The sequence below is a fragment of the Mauremys mutica genome, chromosome 1, assembly GCF_020497125.1.
Source record: "Mauremys mutica isolate MM-2020 ecotype Southern chromosome 1, ASM2049712v1, whole genome shotgun sequence".
Lineage (NCBI taxonomy): Eukaryota > Metazoa > Chordata > Testudines > Geoemydidae > Mauremys > Mauremys mutica.
Window position 1 is genome coordinate 89,976,615 of NC_059072.1, and position 21,710 is coordinate 89,998,324.

The 21,710-nt window shown below is 47.0% G+C and overlaps 1 protein-coding gene across 9 annotated transcripts in view; it reads left to right on the plus strand.

Moving 5' to 3' along the window:
• The window catches only part of LOC123345783 (activating transcription factor 7 interacting protein), a 170,501-nt gene that overhangs the window by 101,483 nt on the left and 47,308 nt on the right, over nucleotides 1-21,710 (plus strand). For all 9 annotated transcript variants that reach the window (XM_044982859.1, XM_044982881.1, XM_044982866.1 and 6 more), the window contains 6 exons: nucleotides 4-149; nucleotides 7,396-7,533; nucleotides 9,398-9,463; nucleotides 10,668-10,741; nucleotides 11,683-11,771; nucleotides 18,920-19,555. In XM_044982859.1, the coding sequence (XP_044838794.1) occupies nucleotides 4-149; nucleotides 7,396-7,533; nucleotides 9,398-9,463; nucleotides 10,668-10,741; nucleotides 11,683-11,771; nucleotides 18,920-19,555 (1,149 nt within the window). The remainder of the gene's footprint in view (nucleotides 1-3; nucleotides 150-7,395; nucleotides 7,534-9,397; nucleotides 9,464-10,667; nucleotides 10,742-11,682; nucleotides 11,772-18,919; nucleotides 19,556-21,710) is intronic.

Below are 21,710 nucleotides of genomic sequence, written 5' to 3' on the forward strand. Positions count from 1 at the left end.
CAGGTGAAGTGTCAAGAAGGAAGCGTTCCAAATCAGAGGATATAGACAACGTACATTCTAAACGTCGTCGGTACATGGGAGAAGAGTATGAAGCAGAACTCCAAGTAAAAATTACAGCCAGAGGGGATATTAACCAGAAGCTGCAAAAGGTATACTAGATCTTGCTGCAGAATGGAGGTGTCAGAAATGTTTTTAGGTGGAACTCACAGCTCTTCTATTGTAGATCTCTTTCCCTTTGAGTTCTAGCCTCTTTTCTTTGGACATAATTTCCATATCAACCTGCAAATCACAAAAATCAGTCCATTGACTGTATTTTCATTTTAAATTGCATAAACTCCTGCTTTTATTATTAGACGTTTTGTGGACATCCAGAATACTTGGATGAATGAGAAAAGAAACTGTTGTGCAGAAGGAATCCTTTATTATTTTACTGTAATAGTAAGTTATCATATTTCATTTATGGGAAGTCATGACCTAAATTACAAGGGAAGATACACTGTATTGGGAATCAGGAGATCATGAATTATAGACTCAGTGTCTTCTAGCTAGCTTTAATAATTCTGTGCCCTTCACAGTCCTTATTATTGATCAAGACCTTCTAGGTCAGGGGTCCCCAATGCGGTGCCCGCCGGGGGCGTCTAAGTGCGCCCGTGTACTGGCTGGCGGACGAGCATCTGCCGAAATGCTGCTGATAAGCAGCGTCATCCAGAGGCGTCGCCGCCAAAATGCTGCATCATTCCTCGAGCACTGTCCACATTCTGTGGAAAAAATAGTATTGATCATGTAATTGAAGAGTGTGTTACAAGAGGAGGTAGGGTGAATTAAGATTTCATGGACAAATCTTAAATTTGGCATTTCCTAACTTTCAAGTACTCAACTTTACAACCTATGTAACATTCTTTTGTTGGTTTTTGTATGTAATCACTATATAAAATGCAAAATCTGGAGAATGTTCTCCATCAAATTATAACTATTCTCAAGCAGGTCAAATTTGGGGTCCAGTATAACTAGGCAATATCTTTTTAATGTATAATTGTTGGTGATGCGCACCTCTTTCAGTCTGAAATCATTCATGCTGAGGTTGGCTTATAAGTATTATAAAAGATTCTAATGCTTTACTTAGAAATTTTACTGATTTTGTTGCTCCCACTATCTAGCTGTAGTTTAAGTATGACTTCCGGGAGGATAAGAATGTTTGTATCCTATTATTTCTTTGTGAAGTACAGAGAATATCTCAAGGATTTAAAAAACAAAATTCAGTATATTTTTAACCTTTAAAAAAATTCAGGAATATATCGTATTGTCTGCTGCTTTTTGTTGGAGAGTTGGTGGGGGAGGAAGAGGAGTGAGAGCTATCTCATTTGGAGTTGTTTTTGAAAATGTGTTCAAAAGTGTATTGAACCATTTCCAAATACTGTTTGGACAATCAGTATGAATGAGTGTCAAATCTAATTTCAAATAGGGATTTAAAATAAAAATGTTTTCTACATTTTCCTACACCAATGGTACTGTCATGCTCCAGCAAAGACTCTCTGACCAGACTGACTCCGCAGGTATGGAAGGACAGGCGTCTTCCACATGTTGCCTGGTTGAAGCATAGGCTAGGAATTTTTTTTTAAGTGTGTGGACATCTTCAAAATTTGTCTGTGTTGGGAACTAAACTACATTTGGAAAAAGTTCAGTAGCAGCTATGTTTGAAATGCTCTTTAGACCAGAGCCAAGTGTAAAATACATTTTAAATTTAGGCTGGGCCTAAGAGAACACCTTCACTAATGAACCATTGTCCTTCTCTGCAAACAAGAATGCAGCCTGCATGGTGTTTGCTGCAACTTTACTGATATAGTAGATAGTATAATTAAATTAAAACCTTTAGAGAGAAAATAATTATTTGTGGGTTTCAAGAAAGTTTTGCTCCTTTTACAGTTGTGTGATTGGAGAAACACCCTAGCATTAGAAATGATAGAACTTCTGCTCAAAATATTCTCCAATTTTTTTTTTCAGCACTTAGAATTTTAGCTGCTTCTTGGAGTGATGGTCTCTCTGTGTATTCCACTGTGGGTGCATGAGAGTCCCATGCTCCTGAGACCAGAAGATTTTTGTTAGAAGGGTCAACTGGTCTGTGCTTGTGCTCTTCTTCTCCTTGTGCTCGGAACCAAGGACATAAGGGGCAGTGCAGACCAAATGACTCTCCAGTTTCTTTCTATTGCTTGTGTTCTGAAATGGAACCCTTCAGGGTCTGCAGCATTTGCTACTTTTTTTTACCTGTACATAATTGTAAAGCGTCTATTGTACTACTTTTAGATAGTTAGTTATTTAATATTTAGCAAGTTATGACAAGTTTAGGATGGGGGGGGGATTCCCCCCCCCCTTGTGGGTGACTAATATGCCCAAGATCCCAGGATTCAAGAACTGTTTCCTGCCCCTGGACTTCCTAGTCAGCAATGTTCACCTAAAGTTCCTCTGCTGCTTTGGGCAATCTTGTATTTCCTCAAAGTACAGCATATGCTGATCCTTCCCCAGCAGAACTCGCCAAGCCTGTGAGTATATGCTTAGAAAATTTCTTATGGATTCCACAGCTGAGCCCCAGCCTGAACAGTCCTCTAATCAGTTGGCAGACGCACTAAGGAGCATGCCTACAAGCATGATGACTTCCAGTTCCAGGGCTGATAGAAGTAGAACTGAAGACTCCTCCACTAAGGAACATCAGGAGGGTGGCAAACATCTTCATAAGAGATGAGAGAAATCCCCCTCCAGGTCTGCTTCCAAGAGGATGACCTCTTCCCTTACATTATCTAAGTCAAGTGAGACTTTGTTTCCTGGTTCAGGAGGCTCAGGAGCACATAAGGGACACAGTCTCCGATTTCTGAACAGCAAGAGTGCTCTAAGACCAGCATCGTTCACAGGAGCAATACCATCCATGGTACCAACAAAAGAGAAGCACCAAGTGCCTCCTGCCAGGGGAACTGTTGCACTCCAAAGACTGGTTGACTGGCACCAAAGACTCTGACCAGACAAACTCCACCTGTACAGGACGGGAGTCCTCTGCACTTCTTCATATCTGGGGGGAGAGCTATTAACCTTGAGGTTATAGTCATCGTCCTTGGAGTCTCCAGTACTCTCAGATCCAGTCTTCACATGAAAGACCCTGACACCACCAGTCCAGGGATGGCATGAAAGAGGGAGTAGTTCTCCAGTACCCTCCACCAGCTGTGGCATCACAAGAGCCACAATACCACCCATGGAATTGAAACTACCTATTTCTCTTCAGGTGAATCAGGCATGAGCGAGAGAGCATCATCACCTCCACCAAAGTGGGAGATTAGCCCAGATAGAGGATCCAGAATCTCCTGGGCTCCTTTATATTGTTAAGATAGTGTACCCATCTTGGGGCCAGTAGTACCCTATGCCTTTGGGCCTCAGTCATCATTGGACTGCTCTTATTGGGACCATAGGACCCATATATATGCTATCATGAATTGGTATGACCACATCGGGAATCATGACATCCCTCTCCTTACAGAGAGGAACTGGAACCCCTCAGGAACTAATGGAGGAGAAGGAAGATCCAGAACAGATAGCTCTGACGAGACTGTCACCATCATCCCCTAGACCTAGTAATAGACCTTTGAAAAACGCATCATGGACTATGAAATCTGATCTTTTGCGTGCTTTTACCCTCTACTATTCAGATTTCACTGGGAAGATCAGTGTTTCTTATATTGGGGGTCCTGACCCAAAAGGGAGTTGCAGGAGGGGTCACAAGTTTATTTTAGGGGGCTTGCAGTATTGACACCCTTAATTCTGTGCTGCCTTCAGAGTTGGGCAGCTGGAGAGCAGCGTCTGTTGGCCAGGCACCCAGCTCTGAAGGCAGCATCCTGCCAGCAGTAGCGGAGAAGTAAGGGTGGCAATACCATACCATGCCTTCCTTCCTTCTGCGCTGCTGCTGCTCTCCAACTGCTCAGCTCCGAAGACAATGCCACTGCCATCAGCAGCGCAGAAGTAAATGTAGCAGTACCACACACATCCCTACAATGACCTTGCGACCCTCCACAACTCCTTCTGGGGTCAGGACTCCTACAATTACATCACGGTGAAATTTTAGATTTAAATAGGCTAAAATAATGAAATTTATGATTTTTAAAATCCTATGACCATGAAATTGACCAAAATGGACCATGAATTTGGTAGGGCCCTACATATTAAGTAAGGTCTCTGACACATTCCAAATCCCTGTGGAGGAAGTGCAAGAGAGATCTCACAAACTCCTCAACGCTCTACAAAGTGCAGGGCCTAGCAATGTGGTACTCCCCATTAATGAAGCCGTCTTAGACCATACCAACGTGGTCTGGCATGCCCGAGACACGTGCTTTTTCCAAATCCAGAAAGGACAGAAAAGATGTACTTTGTACCAGTCAAGGGCGCAATTTTTTTTATTTACACAGCTTGCCCTGAACACCTTAGTGCTCCAAACAGTCACTGAAAGAAGCAGAAGCAGGTAACATCAACCAAAATCCGCCACTTCCGATAAGGACCTGTTAGAGAAGAAACTTTTGTTTGTTTGATTGGTTTTTTTGTTTTTGTTTTCATTTTCGCTTTAGTCAGCCTGCAGTTCCGTAAAATGTCAAAATATGATTGTGCCAGTTATTCCAAGCTGCTGGAATTTACTAATAAGCTCCCACAGAAGGACAGAATACAGTTCCATGCACTCATTAAAGAAAGCAAATGGATTGCCAGTACAACCCACTTAAGCCTTAGTTGATGCAGCAGACACAGCCTCCTTATTGATGGTGACTGCTATTGCCATGCATAAAGCATCATGGCTTCAGTCCTCTGGGTTTCCCAGGAAAGTCCAATTTACAGTAGAGGATTTGCCCTACAGGGAACAACCTGATCAGTGAGAAGACAGATGATTCATTGCACTCATTGAAGAGCTCAAGGGCAACCCTCCATTATGGGGGATCTATACTTCAGTGCCAAGGAGGAAATTCCACAGGCAGCAACTGTATAGGCAACAACTGGCATCTCAACCTTTTTATCATCAGAGAGGCTATGAACCACCGAGAAACAACAGAGGGTGCAGCGGAGCAAGCACAACGTTCTTCCGCCTTCCATCCCCAACCTCCCTCTAAGAAACATTTTTGATGGGATCTTCAAAAGCGGCAAATTACACCAGATATCATGTTCTTCTGCCCAATGTAGTGGCCATCTAGGTTGTTTTTTCCTAAGGTTGGCAGACAACAGGCAAATGGGTCCTCAACATCATTCATACCAACAACAACACAGAGTTTCTTTCCCTTCCACCACCAAAACCCCTTTCCCTAGCCTCCTTCAGGAATCACTCTCTCTCATGGTTGTTATTTCAAGAACTAAATTCCATCCTTCATCAAGGAACCATAAAGCTGGTGCCGCTTCAGTACTAGGGAAAGGGTTTTTACTGGAAAAAAAATGTTCATCCACAAAAAGGAGGGAGGATGAAGACGCATCTTATATCTCAAACAGCTCAGTGTCTTCATCTGTGGATTGAGGTTCAGCATGGTCACCCTGGTTTCAATAATGAATACTTTCTCTGAACAAATATGACTGGTTTGCAACTCATGATACAAAAGATGCCTACATCTGCCCCTCACACAGAAGATACTCGAGGTTTCACAGTAGGTATGAACCACTGTCAATACCGAGGTGCCCCCTTCAAGCCTGTAACAGTGCTAAGGGTATCTGCAAAGGTACAGTAAGTTGTGGCAGTCACTCCTGATGCCATACATCATCAGTTTTCTTCTACCTTAGCGGCTGGTTACTGATGACAAAATCTCATCAGGAGGTACGGACAGCAACCTCATCTCTGTCAATCTTCTATGTTCATTGGGAATCTATGTAAACACAGAAAAGTCCATTTTAGTTCCCATGCAGACTGTAGAGTTCATCGTGGCAACACTGGACTCAGTAAGTGCCAAAGTATATCTTCCACAGGACAGATGCCAATCCATAAAGGAACTTGTCACTCAGGTCCAGCTGAGCCCACAGACATCACATCTGTCATAGATCATCATACTAGATCACATGGCTTCCCATAACTGTCTGATACTCTTTGTGAGACTTCACTTTGGTTACTCCAAGCTTGGCCTTGGACAGTTTGTGCTGAACAGACACAGTATGGACAAACTTGTCTCACTCCCCACTCAGAGTGCAAGCTTCTTTAGCCTGGTGGGAGAAAAGGGAGCAAGTGTGTGTGGAGGGGGGCCTCTTCATTCCTCTGCCCCCGCCCCTCCCCCCCCAAGACTTCAATCATGGGTGTCTCATTGTTAGGGTGGGGCACCTATCTAGAATTCTATACAGTATAAGGGATGTGGACTCCCCCAGAGTTCAGAATGCACAGGAGCCTCCTAAACAGCATGCAGTCTGCGAGACCTGTAAGAGATTCCTACGAATCCTCCATGTTCCGGTGATGTCAGTCAACATGACAACAGTGTTCTACATCAACAACCTCTCTGTGTATAGAAGCTGTCAATCTTTGGAACTGGTGTATTCACCACCAGATCATATGATATATATGATTAATGGTAGAGAAGAAACTGGAGAGGTGGTTGGTCTACCCCTTATGCCCTCAGTTTGGAGTATGAGGAGAAGGGTGCAAGCATGGACCAATGGACACTGCTCGTAAAAATTTTCCAGTTTCAGGTGCATGGGTACATGTGCACGCACAATGAAATACAGATAAAGGCCACACATCTCACTCTAGTTACTGTACAACTTCTCTTTCCACAGATGGGAGCATGGGTCAGTTGTGTTGGAGGAAAACTGTGTCTGAAAGAAATGTTAGGTTTGTTCTTTCCACTGAATTTCTTAAATTCCAGTTCTAAAATGTCAGGATCTATGGTGACAGAAATAAGGTCAGGGAAAAGTCAATTTACACAAAACTTTACCACAGTGCCTTTCACACTATAATTAAGGATCTTATAAAAACTGCTTTGGTAGGATTATACATGTTTATCATGCTATAGAAAGATGGACTTGTTCAGCAACTGGCAGAGAGTCCATCTATATATATTAAAACTCAAGATGAGGAATTCTTTTTTCTAACTCTGCATCTACAAAAATACTTAAATATCATGGTACTGATGATCAGATACTCTTGCATCCGACGAAGTGGGTATTCACCCACGAAAGCTCATGCTGCAAAACGTCTGTTAGTCTATAAGGTGCCACAGGATTCTTTGCTGCTTTTACAGAACCAGACTAACACGGCTACCTCTCTGATACTTGATGATCAGATGGTTATTTGATTGACAGAATGACAGCATCAATCTTTGTATGTGACAAGATGCTGAATGTGTGCTGTGCATAAAGACATTGCCAGCCTCCCGAGTACTGGTAATATATGTTTGCATATTTTTCTAGGTCGTCCAGAGGTTGTTAGAGGAGAAACTCAGTGCTCTGCAGTGTGCTGTATTTGACAAGACTTTGGCAGATCTGAAAACACGAGTAGAGAAGATAGAATGTAGCAAGAGGCATAAAACTGTGCTTACTGAACTACAGGTACTTATGTGTTTTACATGGCACAGTATGGCATTGTTTAAAAGACTAGCTTCTCAACTAGCAATAGGCCCCATCTGGCTGTTACTAATGGAAGTCAATTGATTCCTTAAACAAAAAACAACAATCCATTATTTTTGCTGTTGGAGAAGGTGGAACACTCCTGGAAGCAAGTCACTGGTCAGATAGTAGGAGCAAGAATTGTATAGTATGAAGAAAATAAACCCTTTAGTCATTAGTAAATCACTTTTCTACTCTGCACTGCCACTTTTACAGACTTACTTCAAATAAATGACCTGCATGGAAATCTGTCTCATTTGTGGTCCCGTAGAGTAGAAATGAACCCATTTTAAAAAAAGAAGGGTGGGGGGAGAGCCTGCTGTTGGAAGAATATTTAAATGAAGAACCACCACTAGACATGAGTTCATGTCCAGTTCCCAGGCAGACTGAAGAATTCTACTGTGATAGGGATATGAATGCTTCCTGTGTTAAACAAAGGTGTGGAGTTGCTGTGTTCATTTTTTTTTTTTTAGCTGCCCCAGTCTTCCTGCAGAAAGTGTGGAATCTTCCAAACCTGGGGCTACTGAATACATGTGCAATCAGTCTGTGCAAGGCTCATGTCAAGAACGCTAATGATCTATTGACATAAGCTTTGCACAGACTGATTGATCTATGGTACCTAGGGCATTTTCAGTATACCCATCATCACAGTATTGCGGCACCAAGCTATGTAATATTGCTGTCAAATAAATTGAAAATGCATGTGACCTGTGCATTTTTTTGATGTTAGTCATACTTATATTTTAAGTTCATAAGGGCAAGGACAATCTCTTTGTGCGTTTGTAAAAAGCCTAGCACAATAGGAATCTAATCCATGGCCCTTAGGTGCTTCTGCAGCACATATAATTAATATACGTCATACAGATTGCAGCATTCCTTATTACCTTGTAAAAATATGTAAAAGGTGGGGAGTTTGAGCCAGGTTTTTTAGATCAGAGTTTCCCAAATCATTGTCTGTGAAGCTCACTGTCTATGGCGAGCCAGCAGGTCTCATGGGAATGGCTCCTTGCTTCCAGTTCTTCATACAGATATTTCATTGCAAAGAGGAACCTGGGTGTCTATAAAAGATACTGGAAATGAGGAGGAGGCAGCATAGCTGCCTATACAAAGGTCTGCTGCTTTGTAGGAGGAGAGGCGCGTTAACTGGTGCCACCAGAAGTAGCCAGCTATGGAAGCTGACATCTGTAAAGGATCAGGATCTGCCAATGGATGAAGGAAAGCAGAGGGAATGGGCTCTAGGCAGTATGTCCAGAGTAGGAATAAGAGATGTCCGGAAAGTATTCCGGAAGATAAAAGAACTTGGCATCTGGACGGTATATGCAGGGGGAAAGAAGGATCAGGTGGCAAAGAAACTCAGGTAGGGGATAAGCGAGAGAGGGCAGAATAGATAGGAAAGGGAGATGAAGTGAAGAGCAGAAAAAGTATATGATTAATTTTTTCCCAAATGATGATCCATGAGACATTAAAATAGTTATAAATATTTTCCTAATGTTACTTTTCCACATAAGTAGTTGCGTTAGATGCTGCAGGGATATTGCCTGATCACCACTGGGAAGGGAGGGTGGCATGTGTAATTTCTAGAGGGAAAGATGGTCCAGACTATCTCTTTAAAACGTTTGAGACTCCCTCCCTCTCTTGCACACATGCTCTCACACACACTTGCTTCCCTTGCTGTAGAGTATTAGTTGCAGATTGTGCCATGTTTCCTGGGAAAGACTATTTTCTCTAAAATTGCATTTAATTTATCTCAGTGTGTATCTTTTTTTTTTTAATGTTTTTTGTGGTTCTCTTCCCCCTCTGCCACCAGGCTAAAATTGCTAGATTGACAAAACGTTTTGGAGCAGCCAAGGAGGACCTGAAGAAAAAACAGGAAGTAAGGACTGAAATTGTAGATTCTTTTGTTAGTTTTTGTTTAAAACTAGTCTGAGTAATAACCTATGGAAATACACATTTCAGTATGAAAAGAATGCTATAGAAATACAGTTAAACAGTTTCCCCTGTTAAGGAGAAAATTTCTACCGTCTTCTAATTGCAGAAAGTGCAAGAGGGTGTTGCTTTAGTTAGTTTGGTCTGATGCTGGGTGGGAGACAAATAATGTCTGAAGTGTTGGTTAGCAGGTGGTAATGTTAGAGACTACAATAAGCCTAGTGTTTCCATCTTTTCATTCAATGAAAATCGGAATCAGGTCCTTGAATTTAAGGCCTCTTTACACACTCTGGCAGCATAAAAGTGCATTGAAATGGGTGTAAGAGCTGGTCTACGGGGTGTGGCAATGTGCACTAGAGGAGTTTAAATTATAAAGAGTTTTTAACATGCACAAAGGAACTTTTAGTATCCACCAGCAATATCAATGTAGGACAGTTAGTGCGCAACATAGTGGTGCGCTTTAAAATTCACAGCCCTCTAGTGTGCATTGCCATACTGCATACACAAGTCCTAAGTGTAATTTAGAGCAGTGTAAAGGGGCCTTGTTGTAAATGAGAATGCAGTTTCAAGTTCATATGTAAAAATTAAGGAATTAAATGCAGTTCCCTCAGATCGTAGGACAGGCTCGCCTTCAGAGGCTCTGGATCTAGTCTTTCTCTTTAACTTGGAACAGAGTTTGAAGGACTCTGGAGGGAGCCATGCCCACCTTCCTCTGCAAGACAGATAGATGGCCATGATACAAGGCTTTGGTGGGGAAAGCAAGTGAGTAGATACAGACGAATATCTCCTTTCTCGTCACTTTTTGGGGGAAAAAATTAAAGAAATTAGGAGTAAACAGGGAAGAACTATTTCCTTGAGTCCAGAAAATGTATTTGTAATAAGTTACCAAGGAAAAAGATGGAAACTAAAAGTCCGAATGAGTTCAAGAGACCTTGATTTCCCCCTACTGAACAGTTTGAAGCTGGGATTAAGATATGCCAAATAAGAGGGGACAGTATGCTTTATTGAATGAGCTCTTAGGGCTCCTGAAACATCTCAGGTTCTTGTGTCTTGAGTCTATGGCAGTAGAAAGTGCACGTTGGACAAAAAATGGAAAAAATAAAGAGTTTAATATAAAGCAGTAGATTTCAAGTTGATTTATTTCTTTGTAGAATCCACCAAACCCACCTCTGTCTCCAGGGAAAGCAGTGAGTGATACAGGCAGCATCAGCAACCTAACCTATCGGTGAGGACTGAGGAAAGCAGCTGTGTCTCATTTTCAAGTTTACTAGAGTAGGAATTTGTCACTTTAATACTGAGTTGTGTTTAGAACAAGCCCAGTAAGAGATCTTGCAGCATATAATTTAGTGCAGGGGTCGGCAACCTTTCAGAAGTGCTGTGCCGAGTCTTCCTTCATTCACTCTAATTTAAGGTTTCGCGTGCCAGTAATACATTTTAACGTTCTTAGAAGGTCTCTTTTTATAAGTCTATAATATATAACTAAACTATTGTCATATGTAAAGTAAATAAGGTTTTAAAAATGTTTAAGAAGCTTCATTTAAAATTAAATAAAATGCAGAGCCGCCCAGACCGGTGGCCAGGACCCAGGCAGTGTGAGTGCCACTGAAAATCAGCTCGCATGCCGCCTTCGGCACCCGTGCCATAGGTTGCCTACCCCTGATTTAGTGAATATCCTGAGTTTGTGCTAGTTTAATATTCTTGTATTTTACCCATTTATAATGCCCTTTCATTTCCTACTTTGCTGTTCAGCTGTGAATGCATGCCCATTCTTTTCATGTCACAAAAATTCATATATTTACTACAGGAAATGTGCACTTAGTTAAGGTAATGCCAAATATTGAGTAGCTAGTAGTAATAGATTTTTTAAAAGGAGTTAATATTACCTTTTAAAATAAAAATAGATATTTTTATTGGGAAAGGTAGATGGTGTACAAGTGCACTAAAAGTAACGAGTGAAGTTGGCAGTACTGTGGTAGAGATGACACAATGGATTAATTTTACAGGAAAAAAGTATTTAGTAATAGGTGGATATTGAAAATGACATATAAGTATAAATAGTTTAGATATTTTTTTTAAACTACTGCTTTCTCTAGACTCCTGTACTGCTTGTTGGTACACCTCAGAAGCACTCACTGAGAGATACTAACATAAACCTTTATTCCATAGAAATGCCAGCACAGTGAGACAGATGCTGGAGTCCAAGAGAAACACAGGAGAGAGCACATCAGCACCTTTTCAGCCCCCCATGAATGCAGGTAAGAAGCTTCGCCTGGTCTTCAGAAACGCACTTTACAATTTTGTTTAAACAAAGACTGCATTCCTGAAAATTGTGAAGATCAAGTCTTTTCTACAGAATCATCTTCTACTAACAAGCGTTGGCCAGATTAACTACATACTTACTATATAGACAGTTGCCTAACTTTGGCCTTGATCCAGCAGTTCTACTTCGAGTGATTGCTCATATCCATTCCATGTAGGTGTGCGCGCGCCACGTGCACGTTCGTCGGAAGACTTTTTACCCTAGCAACTCAGTGGGTCGGCTGGGCGTCCCCTGGAGTGGCGCCACCATGGCCCTGGATATGTACTCCAGCCGACCCACCCACTCCTCAGTTCCTTCTTACCGCCCATGTCGGTCGTTGGAACTGTGGAGTGCAGCTTAGCTGACCTCCACCTCCCTAGCATTCTCATTGTTCTTGTGTATATAGTTCTCAAATTAGTTTAAACTTAGATAGATAGTATAGTTAATTCTTAGTTGTTAAGTTAGAGTTCAGTAAGTTTAGCGGGTCCAGGGCTTAGGCCCTCCCCGCACCGGGACCAGAGCTCATGCCCGGCTCCCCGGGATTCAAGCCGTGCTCGGCTTGCCATCGCCCGATGCCTACAGGAGATCTGCACGACTCCTGTTTGAAGTGCCCGAGATGTGGCACGAGGGCACGGCTCCGTCGCACCGCCCGGTGCCTGCAGACACCGCGGTGCCTGCTAAGCCGTTGCCGTCGACTCCGGTTCGCCAAGGCCCATCGAGTCCGGCTCCTGTCTCCCAGGCACCCGCCGTGGTACAGTTGATTGTGCCATCCACGCCAGAGGTCTGTGAGGTAGCGAAGGACCTGATCGCGCTGTCAGATGCGGCACCGCCACCACCCCGGGCACCGCCGGTGCGGGTCATCCGATCGATTGGGAAGCCAGCCCTAATCCATCCTGCTTCCGCTAGCTCTCCCGACCGGCACCGCTCCCGTTTGCGGTCCTGTCGGCGTTCCAGGTCCCAGCACCGTTCTCGCTCTTCACGCTGCTCGCAGTCCCGGCACCACTCCTCGGCACAGCACCAGTCGGACTCGCAGCACCGTTCTCGATCCCGGTCACCGTCATATTACTCACGGCACCGCTCGAGATCACGGCACCGGTCACGGCACCGTTCCACCAGAAGCCGCTCCCGCCGATACTCCAGGTCCAGGTCGACCTCCCGGCACCGGGCCGGTCGTAGGTCCCGGTCTCGTTCTCGGCACCGGAGTTCTTCGCGGCACCGCTCCCCGGTGCGGAAGAGCACCAGATCGGTGGGGACGTCAGCCCAAGGCCTAAATGCTCCACCATGGCCTTCCAGACATCCGTCGGCTTCGTCCCAGGCGGGAAGTTACTACTCCCAGGACCAGGAGGCGGATGTGCCGGAGGGCTTGTTTCAGGAAGCGCATTCTGAAGCGCAGGGTAATCAGCAGTGGCCCTTTTGGACACCGTGGGCGTGCTCCTCTGGTTCCATCGCAGGCCACCTCTTCGGAGCATCGAGCCTCTGAGGCCACGATTAGCCGTCCTCCGCCAACTGGCACGGACTCCCAGTTACCCCCTGCAGCCACCTCACAGGTGCAACTGGAGCAGGAGCCTCAGCTTGAGGAGCAGATGCAGGATGCCCTCGCCCCAGGTGTCTCGTCCGCTTCTTCACCGGATGAGGCAGTGGTAGGCTCATCAACTTCGAGCCCACCCCCAGTTGACCTTGCTGCTCATCAGGACCTCCTCAGGCGAATCGCCCTCAACGTCAACCTGCAGGTGGAGGAGGTCCCAGAGGTCGAGGACCCTGTCTGCACCATCCTGGCGGCGGACGCGCCCACCAGAGTGGCTCTGCCATTTATCAAAACTATCCAAGCCAAGGCAGATACATTGTGGCAATCGCCGGCTTCTATTCCACCGACGGCAAAGGGAGTCGAGTGAAAATACATGGTGCCATCCCGTGGGTATGAGTACCTCTATATGCATCCTCCTCCCTCCTCTCTGGTCGTCCAGTCCATTAATGACAAGGAACGCCATGGACAGCCGGCCCCCGCTCCTAAATCCAAGGAGGCCAGACAGATGGACCTCCTGGCCCGCAAGGGGTATTTGGCGGGCGCCTTGCAGCTCCGCGTAGCGAATCAGCACGCTCTGCTGAGTCGCTACGATTACAACACCTGGGCGGAGATGGCGAAATTCCGGGAGTTGCTTCCCCCAGATTCCCGCCAAAAGTTTAAGGCCTTCCTGGAGGAAGGGAAGAAGGTGGCTAGGACTTCTTTACAGGCTTCCCTTGACACGGCGGACTCCGCGGCCAGGACCTTGGCGGCCGGCGTTACCATGAGGCGCATTTCCTGGCTGCAGGCGTCCAACCTTCCGCCCGAGCTCCAGTATACTATACAGCAGGGGTCCCCAACCCCCGGTCCGCGGCCCGGTACCGGTCCGCGGCCTCTTAGAAACTGGGCCGCGAACCGACCCAGTGGACCTCCCGCAGGCGTGCCTGCGGGAGGTCTACCCGAGCCGCGGGACGAGCGCTCCCTCCGCAGTCATGCCTGCGGGAGGTCCGCTGCTCCCGGGGCTCCGGTAGACCTCCCGCAGGCATGACTGCGGACGGTTCGCTGGTCGCACGGCTCAGCTGGACCGCCCGCAGGCACACCCCGTAGACCAGCTCTTACACCCATTTCAATGCACTTTTATGCTGCCAGAGTGTGTAAAGAGGCCTTAAATTCAAGGACCTGATTCCGATTTTCATTGAATGAAAAGATGGAAACACTAGGCTTATTGTAGTCTCTAACATTACCACCAGCGAACCGTCCGCAGTCATGCCTGCGGCAGCTCAACCGGAGCCGGTGGACCTCCCGCAGGCACGCCTGCGGGCGGTCCGGCTGAGCCGCGGGACGAGCGCTCCCGACCAGTCCCTGGTCCTGAAAAGGTTGGGGACCCCTGCTATACAGGACTTGCCCTTCGAGGACAAAGACTTGTTCTCGGAGAAAACTGACACTAGGCTCCAGAACTTAAAAGACAATAGGGTTACTATGCGCAACCTGGGTATGCATACTCCCGTAACCCAGCGACGCACTTACCGCCCCCAGCCTTTCCGCCCGTACTCTGTCCCAAGACAGACAAGATTTCGGCAGGCGCCGAGGGCGTGGAGGCCACAGACGTTATTCAGGCCCTCGGTCTAACCAGAATCGCGGCTCCTCCAAACCGCAACTGGACCCTAAATCGTCCTTTTGAAGGCACGCCCGGGGGCAGCATACCACTTTCAGTTCAGGATCCTTTCCCTCCCTTCTCCAACCATCTCTTATTTTTTCCCTGCGTGGTCCCACCTGACCTCGGACGTCTGGGTCCTGCGCACCATGAAGCAAGGATACCACCTCCAGTTTGCTTCAACCCCGCCTTACCGCCCTCCCTCCCAGTCCCTCTTCAGGGACCCCTCTCACGAGCAATTTCTCTTACAAGAGGTCCAGACGCTTCTCGACATCGGAGCGATAGAGGAGGTGCCAAGGAATCAATGGAGCAGGGGTTTTTACTCCCGTTACTTCCTGGTTCCAAAGTCCAAAGGGGGTCTTAGGCCGATCCTAGACCTGCGCGGCCTCAACAAATTCCTAATACAGTTAAAGTTCCGGATGGTCTCCCTAGGGACCATTATCCCGTCCTTGGATCCCGGAGATTGGTATGCTGCCCTCGACATGAAAGACGCTTACTTTCATATAGCCATTTTTCCGCCGCACAGGCAATACCTCCGCTTCGTGGCGGGCCATCAGCATTTCCAGTTTGCGGTCCTTCCCTTCGGCCTCTCCACAGCACCTCGAGTGTTTACGAAGTGCATGGCAGTGGTAGCCGCACATCTCCGTCGCCAAGGGCTCCATGTGTTCCCCTACCTGGACGACTGGCTCCTCAAAGGGGCTTCCTGGGAGCAGGTCAGGGAGCATGTGCGAGTGGCAAAAGACCTGTTCGCGAGCCTTGGCCTGCTGCTCAACGTGGACAAATCCACCCTGGTTCCCACGCAGCGGCTGGTCTTTATAGGAGCGACCTTGGACTCCACTCTGGCCAAGGCCGTTCTTCCTCAGCCAAGGTTCCTAGCGTTGGCTACCATCGTCCGCAGCCTTCAAGCCTTCCCCACAACCTCGGTCCGCAATTGCCTCGCTCTACTGGGCCACATGGCGGCGTGTACGTACATCACCAAGTTCGCCAGGCTCCGACTTCACCCTTTTCAGACGTGGCTCCATTCGGTATACCGTCCGGCCAGGGACTCGATGAACACCTTAGTCACCGTTCCGCCAAGTGCGCTTCACTCCCTCGACTGGTGGCTGAACCCCTCCATGGTGTGTGCAGGGCTGCCGTTTCATCCGCCGCAACCCACACTGTCTCTGACGACAGACGCGTCTTCCCTTGGCTGGGGAGCCGACCTGGGCCGCCTGTGCACCCAAGGCCTGTGGTCACCAGAGGAGCTCTCCCTTCACATAAACGTGCGGGAGCTCAGAGTGGTTCGTCTAGCATGCCAAGCGTTCCTCAGGCTTCTGTCCGGCCGTTGTGTCTCCGTCTTTACGGACAACACAACGGCCATGTATTACATAAACAAGCAGGGCGGGACTCGCTCCTCCCCTCTTTGCCGAGAAGCCATCGAGTTATGGGAATTCTGCATAGCACATACGATCGACCTGGTGGCATCCTTTCTCCCGGGAGTTCGGAACACTCTCGCGGATCGGCTGAGCAGATCCTTCCTATGCCACGAGTGGTCCATAAGACCAGACATTATCCACGTGATCTTCCGCAAGTGGGGCTTTCCCCAGGTGGACCTATTCGCGACACGCGCGAACAGGAAGTGCCAAGCGTTCTGCTCATTCCAGGGCCACTCACCAGGCTCAATCTCGGTGCGTCCACTGAATAAGAAACGCATCTAACTGCTCTATGCGTTTCCCCCATTCCCTCTTGTTCACACGGTTCTGTTGAAGCTACGTCAGGACAGGGCTCATCTGATCCTGATTGCTCCAGCGTGGCCCAGGCAGCCTTGGTACACCATGCTGCTCAACCTCTCTGTGTCCCCGCCGATCACCCTCCTCTCTGCCCGGACCTTATAACCCAGGAGCACGGCAGTCTCCGCCATCCGGACCTCCCAGCTCTCCACCTCACGGCGTGGCTCCTGCGTGGCTAGACACCTCCGAGCTGCGCTGCTCCGCCCCTGTGCAGCACGTCCTGCTCAGTAGCAGAAAACCTTCCACTCGGTCCACTTGGCCAAGTGGAAGCGTTTCTCGGTCTGGTGTGCGTCACGGACTCTTGTGCCCATGGAGGTCCCCGTCCCAGTTATTCTGGACTACCTCTGGCACCTTAAACAGCAGGGCCTGGCCATATCTTCCCTGAAGGTCCACTTAGCGGCCATTTCCGCTTTCCATCCCGGCGAGGGTGGGCACTCTGTGTTCTCTAACCCGGTAGTCACTAGGTTCCGCAAAGAGCTGGAACGCCTCTACCCCCAGGTCCGTCACCCTGCCCCTACCTGGGACCTTAACCTAGTCCTGAACAGGCTCATGGGTCCGCCTTTTGAGCCACTGGCAACCTGCTCTCTCCTATACCTTTCATGGAAGACAGTTTTTCTGGTGGCCATTACTTCGGCTAGGAGGGTCTCCGAGCTCCGGGCCCTCACCGTGGACCCCCCTTACACTGTCTTTCATAAAGACAAAGTACAGTTGCGGCCACATCCCGCTTTTCTCCCTAAGGTGGTTTCGGCTTTTCATACGAATCAGGACATCTTCCTCCCGGTTTTCTTCCCAAAACCTCATTCATCTCCACGGGAGCAGCGGTTGCACTCCCTAGATGTCCGCAGGGCGCTTGCATTTTATATTGACCGCACAAGGCCCTTCTGGAAGTCCCCCCAGCTTTTCGTGGCAGTTGCGGACCATATGAAAGGCCTTCCCATCTCCACTCAAAGGATTTCTTCGTGGCTGACAGCATGCATCCGCACGTGCTATGACCTGGCCCATGTCCCAGCGGGCCACCTCACTGCCCATTCTACCAGGGCTCAGGCTTCTTCAGCCGCCTTCCTGGCACACTACTGGTCCAGGAGATATGCCGTGCAGCGACCTGGTCATCGGTCCACACGTTTGCTTCACACTACGCTCTGGTGCAGCAGTCTAGAGACGATGCGGCCTTCGGCTCGGCAGTTTTACATTCCGCCACGTCTCACTCCAACCCCAGTTTTTGTTGTGGAATGGATATGAGCAACACATCTCGAAGAACAACAGTTACAACGGTGATTAACCGTCTTTTCTTCTTCGAGTGACTGCTCATATCCATTCCATGTAGGTGATTCCCAAGCCTTACCATTCCACACCCACCCTCCTTCCCCACTATCGGAGTAGCCGGCAAGAAGGAACTGAGGAGTGGGTGGGTCGACTGGGGTATATATCCGGGGCCATGGTGGCGCCACTCCAGGAGGCACCCAGCCGACCCACTGAGTTGCTAGGGTAAAAAGTCTTCCGACGAACGTGCACGCGGCGCGCGCGCACCTACATGGAATGGATATGAGCAACACATCTCGAAGAACAACAATTACAACGGTGAGTAACCGTCTTTTTTGTTGCATGTAGGCAGATCCCAGTCCCTGTGACCTCAGTGGGACTGTATGTGTCTGCAGGGGTCTTCCTGTGCATAGCAAGTTACAGAACTGGGGCCTTGGTCTCTTATAATTGTGCCTTTGTAATTTCTCAATAACAGGTTGTAGTATTATTTCCATAAGCTGAGTTTTTACAATTCTTACTGCATTTTATCTTTGCAGTATTTTAACTGATGGATAAAACTTGCCTGCTAACACTTTCTTGAAAATATGAGTTCAAGATTATAACATTTCTCTGCATCAATCATGTATGTGTGTAATTTTGATACTAAGAAAATGCCATCTATTTATTGCTTCAGGGTAGGGGTTATATCTTCCTATATATTTGTACAGCACCTAACACAATGGGGATCATATACTTGTTGGAGCTTTGGGCATGATTGTAATATAAAATATAAATAATATTTTTTAAAAGTTACAAACTGTCTGGCTCCCCTAGTGAAATTATTACTCTAATATTGTGCTTTTCCATTTTTATGCTGTTATATTGATGTGAAATTGCTCACTTGGTACATAAACTTAAAAATGTTTCTGTCCTTTCTGTAGTGTCTGCTCCCAGTCTTGCTGCTCCTCAGACAGTGGTCAGTGGACAGCCCAAACCTCAGACTCCTGTGACCTCCAGCTCCTTGACGACGTCAGTTCTCCCTACAGCCAACACAGCTACAGTAGTTGGCACCACACAGATGCCCAGTAGCAACACTCAGCCCATGTCTGTCTCACTGCAGTCTTTGCCAGTAATTTTGCATGTTCCAGTTGCAGTATCCTCCCAGCCTCAGCTCCTGCAAGGCCACACAGGGACTCTGGTCACCAACCAGCAGTCAGGCAATGTTGAATTTATATCTGTACAAAGCCCGTCTACTGTTGGTAGCCTTGCCAAAACTCCAGTGTCTCTGGCATCTTCTAACCCAGCTAAACCAAATAACAGCCCTTCTGTGCCCAGCCCTGGTATTCAGAGGAACTCTCCGGCCAGTGCTGGGCCAATAGGGACAACACTGGCAGTACAGGCTGTTTCTACAGCACATCCTGTTGCCCAAGCCACAAGGACTACTTTGACCACAGTGGCTACTTCAGGACTGTATAATCCTACCAGCAATCGGGGTCCCATACAGATGAAGATCCCACTCTCTGCATTCAGTAGTCCAGCTCCCACTGAACCAAGCACCATCACAGCACCTCGAGTTGGTAAGCTATGCTTGAATATTAATTTTGGGAGTGGAAGAGAGAATAGACGTGCAAGAGGAACATGAAGCTTTTAAACAGGCTAGAAGTGGAGTTTATTCATACAGCAACTTTATTTGCTAAGAATGATTTACTGAGACAACAGCTCTAGACTAAGATCTGTCAAAACTGCTTAGACCAAAAAAGTGTTTAATTTTAAGTGTCTTTTGGACATTTCTGAATTTCTTCTAACAATAAATGACACAAGCACTTTTGCCTGCTAAAGTTTTCTTTGTTTAAGAATTGGGTTTAAACCACTTGATGCCAGAAACTCCCAGTCTACTATTAGTTATTTTTAATGCAGCCTTCCAAAATGACTGCATTATCACAGGGGTTCTCAAACTTTTTTTTCTGGGCTTACCCTTTGAAAATATTTCAGGCTGTGATGAACCTCTCCCCTAAAAGTGTTAACAAATTACAGTACATACCCATACGAGCATACTCATGCTATTGCCACCCTTACTTCTGCACTGCTGCTGGCAGCAGCGCTGCCTTCAGAGCTGGGTGGCTGGAGAGCAGCGGCTGCTGTACTCCACTCCCACTCCTGCTTCCCCTCTCCTTAGCAATATTTTTTTTGTGATCTTGTGACCCCCTACAATAGCCTTGCAACCCGCTTTTGGGTTGGGATCCCCAGTTTGAGAAATACTGCTTTACAGAGTAAAGGCACATTACAAGGAAAGTAAATACTATATCGGTGGCATTACAATATTGTGACACACCTTTCACAATACAGCAGAATAAACATAAAAAACCAAATAAGCAAAATAAACAAATGAGTGCTAAACTAGTATCAAAGCAAAATGTATCAATTTGTTAAAGCAGAGCCTTCAAGCGCAATGAATGTTTAAAAATGATACCACAGTAAGCACTTGAAGTGCTCTCCTACCATCTTCAGCCATTTGGTGGTGCTGCTGCTGCTTCTCTGCATTTCTAGATTCAGTTGCCATATGTCAGGTGGAGCAGTCTTGAGTATTTTTGGGACTAGTCTTCAGTGTTTCAGACTGAATGGGTATCCCAGTGACAGAGAAGCAGTACTGCATATTCATAGATTCTAAGGCCAGAAGAGACTACTGTGATTGTGTATGAACCCTCCTGTATAACACAGGCCATAGAACTTCACCAGAATAATTCCCATTTGAACTAGAAAGTGTCATTTAGAAATTGCCAGTGATGGAGAATCTACCACAACCCTTGGTGATTTGTTCCAGTGTTTAATTGCCCTCACTGTTATAATTTTATGCCACATTTCCAGTCTGAATTTGTCTAGTTTCAGCTTCCAGCCATTGATTGGATCTTGTTATACCTTTGTCTGCTTGACTGAAAGGTCATTATCAAATATTTGTTCCCTATATAGGTACAGTCAAACCTCGCAGTAACGCGCCCCGCCATAACACGAAATCGCATATCACGCGATCATAAGTAGGCTCCCCTTTAAGGCCTAATACCAGTGGTCCCCAATGCCATGGTGCCCGCCGGGACATTGATGTGCGCCGCCTAGTGCCCAGCAGGGGAGAGAAGCCGCGGCCCCGCTGCTGGGGACAGAGAACTCCGAGGCTGCGGGCGCTGGTGCTCACTGTCCCCGGCAGACACGGGGCCGCGGCTTCTCTCCGGCTTGGAGAGGGGTCGCGGCCCCGCGCCTGCCAGGGACAGAGAGCACTGGTGCCTGCAGCCCTGGAGTTCTCTGTCCCCGGCAGGGGCGGGGCCGCGGTTTCTCTCCTGTGATGGGCACTAGGCGGCGCACATCAAGGCACCGCATTGGGGACCAATGACTTAAACTGATCAGCTTGAAACCCCGCTATACAGCGACCCCGCATTTATCGCAATGGAATTTTTTGGACCCCAAACATCGCGTTATAGCGGGGTTTCACTGTACTTGATATAGCCATCTATTTGATCGCTAAAGCCATCTATAAAAAAATTATACCACTTCATGGTACGGTAAAATACAAGCAGAACTTGGCACCAGAACAGGTTTTATTTCACTTTCTTGTCTGAAATTACACATTCAAACTGCTTTACTCATCAAGCTGGCACTTGTTTATATCATATTCAGCTTTTAGCTCAGAACCCATGACTAACTGTAGTCTTGCTTTGCTTAGCACTTTGGAGTAGGAGTTTT